At 45.1% G+C, this 3,770-nt stretch overlaps 1 protein-coding gene across 1 annotated transcript; it reads left to right on the top strand.

Moving 5' to 3' along the window:
- The first annotated feature begins 440 nt into the window (after positions 1–440).
- LOC114559666 (ras association domain-containing protein 10-like) lies at positions 441–1,778 on the top strand. Its single transcript, XM_028584455.1, has one exon. It carries the CDS (start codon positions 441–443, stop codon positions 1,776–1,778), a length of 1,338 nt encoding a protein of 445 aa, XP_028440256.1.
- Positions 1,779–3,770: the final 1,992 nt, after the last annotated feature.

The following is a 3,770-nucleotide window of genomic DNA, read 5'->3' as shown; positions in this document are numbered from 1 at the left end:
CACAGCAGAGCAGCTTGTCCTGACACAAGGATGCTCATCTCCTCTCCGGAGCAGCGCGCAAGGCACAGATCATCTGCCGCGGAGAGAGACGATGTCCCGGCAGGCAGTCCAGGAACAGATGACTGATGTATTTTTTTTCTGTGGACAACCCAGGCCTTCAACATGTGACAAGGTTATATGTTCTGACTAGGCGTATTTAAAGGATTTAAGGGAACTGATACGCAGCAACAAAAGCGCAGATGATTTGTTTCTGGATTAATGTTTTGCTTCAGTTTCTTCCATTCTTCTGCCTATGCCTAATTATGTTTAAAGTCAACTTCAAATGTACTGAGAAATCTAAAGACTACTTTCGTCTCCATTACTTTCCACAAACAGACAAAAAAATAGTATAGGCTATATGTTGCGGAAACCTTTTTTTATCTTGTTGAGTTGAACCTGAGATGGAGCCGGAAGAGCGAAAGATCTCTGTGTGGGTCTGCCGGGAGGAGAAGCTGGTCTCCAGGCCTACGAAGCAAACCACCTGCACCGACGTGGTCAAAGTCCTGCTGGAGGACCAGAACCTGCAGCAGGGCACCTCGGCGGATATGCTGTCCGGCTCTCCGCAGTCCTATTGCGTGGTAGAGAAATGGAGAGGCTTCGAGATGATTTTACCCAATAAGACCAAGATCCTCCGGCTGTGGAGTCCCTGTGGGGATGAGCAAGATAATGTCCGCTTCGTCCTGGTGAAGAACGAGGCTTTGCTGCTCAACAACGGGCCCCGCAGCGCCGAGGCCCGTGTGGTCCAGACCTGGGAGAGCGGCGGTCCAAGCTGGTTGCTAATAGGCACCGCCAGGACTTGCTTGACCGCCGCGGCCGCTGCCGCTAACATGTCCCAGGAGAAACAGAGACGAATAGTCAGGAAGGCTTTCAGGAAGTTGGATAAGATTAACAAAAATAAAGGACAGGCTGTTCCTAAAGATAAGGGCTCCATGGAGAAGATTGAGACTCTGGCTCACCTGGTGATCTCCCAGGATCACACAATCCGCCATCAGATCCAGAGGATCAAGGAGCTGGACCGGGAGATAGAGCGGTACGAGGCCAAAGTGCACTTCGACCGCATTAAGAGACACGGGGTAAACTATGTGCAGGACACATACATGGTGGACTGCTCCTCGGAGGCTCCCGCTCCTACAGACTGCAAGCTCAAAGCGGAGCGACAGGTCGCGCGGTGCACAGCGGATACGGTCGTCCAGTTCGAGGAGTACGCGCGCCGGTGTCAGGAGGTGGTGGGGCTGCAGGAGGAGCTGACGGTGAGCGAGGCACTTGTGGAGAGCATAACCGGGGAGATCCAGGAGGAGCTCAACCGGCGGTGGATTAAGCAGCGGCGTGAGGATAGAGTAGCGGAAGTGACGAAGGATACAGACAGCGTCGTGGAGGAGATGTGCCTGGCAGCGTCTGCCGCTCCAGCTGTGGAAAGTTTGTCTGAGAACGAGTTTGCACTAGCTGAGAGGATCAAAACGCACCTGGACACCAGTCTGTACATTGACCTGCGTCTGAAGACAGACCTAGACGCCATCAGGGGGGACTTGGACCTGAGTTTGGCGCTCTGGGAAACCAGGGAGAGTGAACTTTTGGACCTTCTGGCCAAAGTTGAGACCATGGAGATAGAGCAGGTAAACAACAAACTGACTGATGATGATAAGGCAGAGCTGGGTGCAGTGAGCCCTGAGGTTGAGCCTGCATCAGCAGAAAAGAGTACTGTCTGGGTGGACAACCCAGTACCACGCCTAAGCGTGTAATACACCCGCTGGTCCACTGGGTTTTGCGTGTCAGTGTCACGGTTTGCCTCGCCGAGGCGTGAACATTAGACGCATTATGAAGGTACTATAACAGCAGGGGGCTATACTTTTCCTCAATGCCGACAATTCCCCACTTCCGTAAAGTTTTAGACAGAAATTGGCAGATTCGCAAGATTCGCGTGTTCGCGGTTCAATAAATCATAGGCAAAACGTCTTACTTACACAATAGGCAGCTCAATCTAACCTTAGTAAGGTAGACAACTATGAAAATAACAGCAACATTTTGTCACATTTAGCTTCAAACAATGTTTAAAAAACTGGTATGAATTTTTGAGGGTCACTTTTTAGCACATTTAGAACAATATTTGTCAACTTAGAGATATTTTAAATAGTTAAATCTAAACATTAAATGTTACACCTAAATGTTAAATCTAAATCTAAATGTTAAATTTAAATATAAATCTAAATATTAAATCTAAATGTTAAATCTAAATCTAAATGTTAAGTCTAAATATTAAATCTTAATCTAAATCTAAATGTTAAATCTAAATCTAAATGTTAAATCTAAATATTAAATCTAAATCCATATCTAAATGTTAATTCTAAAATATTAAATCTAAATCTAAATGTTAAATCTAAATGTTGAATCTAAATGTTTCGGGTGAAACTAAATATTTAGCTAATATGCAAATTCAAAATACCGGTAACCGGAAGTACCAAAATATAAGCTCGAGGAGGTCAGTCAATATAGTGTCAAATAATGAATAAAAAAACATCTCATCCGGGGAAATGGACTCTTGGACATGGATTATTGTGATAATAACTACCTAAATAATAAACACGTTTGGATAAACTGTATTTGAAGAGTACTTTGAGTTTTTAGTGTCACTTTTAGGAAGGGGGCGAGACTTATGACCTGTAGCCACTATAGCCAGCCACGAGGGGGCTCACTTTGACTGATCTGTCATGTTCGCTTGCATGAAGGCCAGCAAGAGCCTGTCCCCGCCCGCCCCTGACCAGGTACGGTAATGTTGGCCATGGTCGCGCTGCGAAAATGTCCAACGAATCGGCGTTAGCCGAGAACATCGGCAGAGCCGTTCTTGCAGCTATTCAAACTTTTTCAACAGCGACAGCAACCGCCTCAGGGCCACCACAGGCCAACTCGGTAAGTAGCTATGTTTTCCAAATCACGTAGCATTGGATTCTTGTCAAGGGTAACTTAACTAAACTAGCTAACGGTAGCCAGTAGAGATTTGCTACTAGCACCAATGCACTTTATGTGTAGCACATTTGTTTCTATAAACTGTAAAACTCACACCGGTAAAGTTACGCAGTGGGATGAACTCATGAGTAAATGTGAGTTCAAGATTATGTGAAGATGTTCTGACCAGCAAAGCATAAATTATATAATTTAGCGTTACAGCTAATGGAGACTACTTGTCACCCCACAGGCCCACAAATGACACTGTGAATTGTTGGTCAAATGGAAATCTGCCTCTGTCCTCAGTCAGACATCTCACCTTGGCTTACCTGCTGGCCTTTACTCACAAGATAAAACCGTTCTCTGTTTGGCTAGAGAGAGAGCAATGCTGATGGAGGACAGAGGCAGTCACAATGATAAAGACAGTTAATTTAATGTGAATGAGTGTATACTGTAAAAAAGCATAAAATGTATCTCTTTGTTTCTGCATTTTCCTGCTTTTTTGTCCTTTGCCAATCTCAACACTGTTTTTTTGACTGCTGGGCATATAAACATTAAAAACACATGAAATATAATGTTGCTAATATTTTGCTAATGTCTCTTCAGGCTCCCACCACCTACAATAACCCACCGGGGCCAGCCACACCCACCACCTCCACTGGGACATCATACCGCTCGGTATACTTTCATACTCATGTAACCTAAGTGGCTGTTTGTTGGTTATTTAATTTGTGTGGTGTAATGTTTCGGCCTTAGTTCCAATCATGGTGGCATATTTTACACAACATGTG

Source organism: Perca flavescens, chromosome 8, assembly GCF_004354835.1.
Source record: "Perca flavescens isolate YP-PL-M2 chromosome 8, PFLA_1.0, whole genome shotgun sequence".
Classification (NCBI taxonomy): domain Eukaryota; kingdom Metazoa; phylum Chordata; class Actinopteri; order Perciformes; family Percidae; genus Perca; species Perca flavescens.
This window is presented reverse-complemented; position numbering and strand designations above follow the sequence as displayed.

Coding starts and splice junctions, on each gene's coding strand:
- LOC114559666 (XM_028584455.1), top strand. CDS start 441: ATGGAGCCGGAAGAGCGAAAGATCTCTGTGTGGGTCTGCCGGGAGGAG.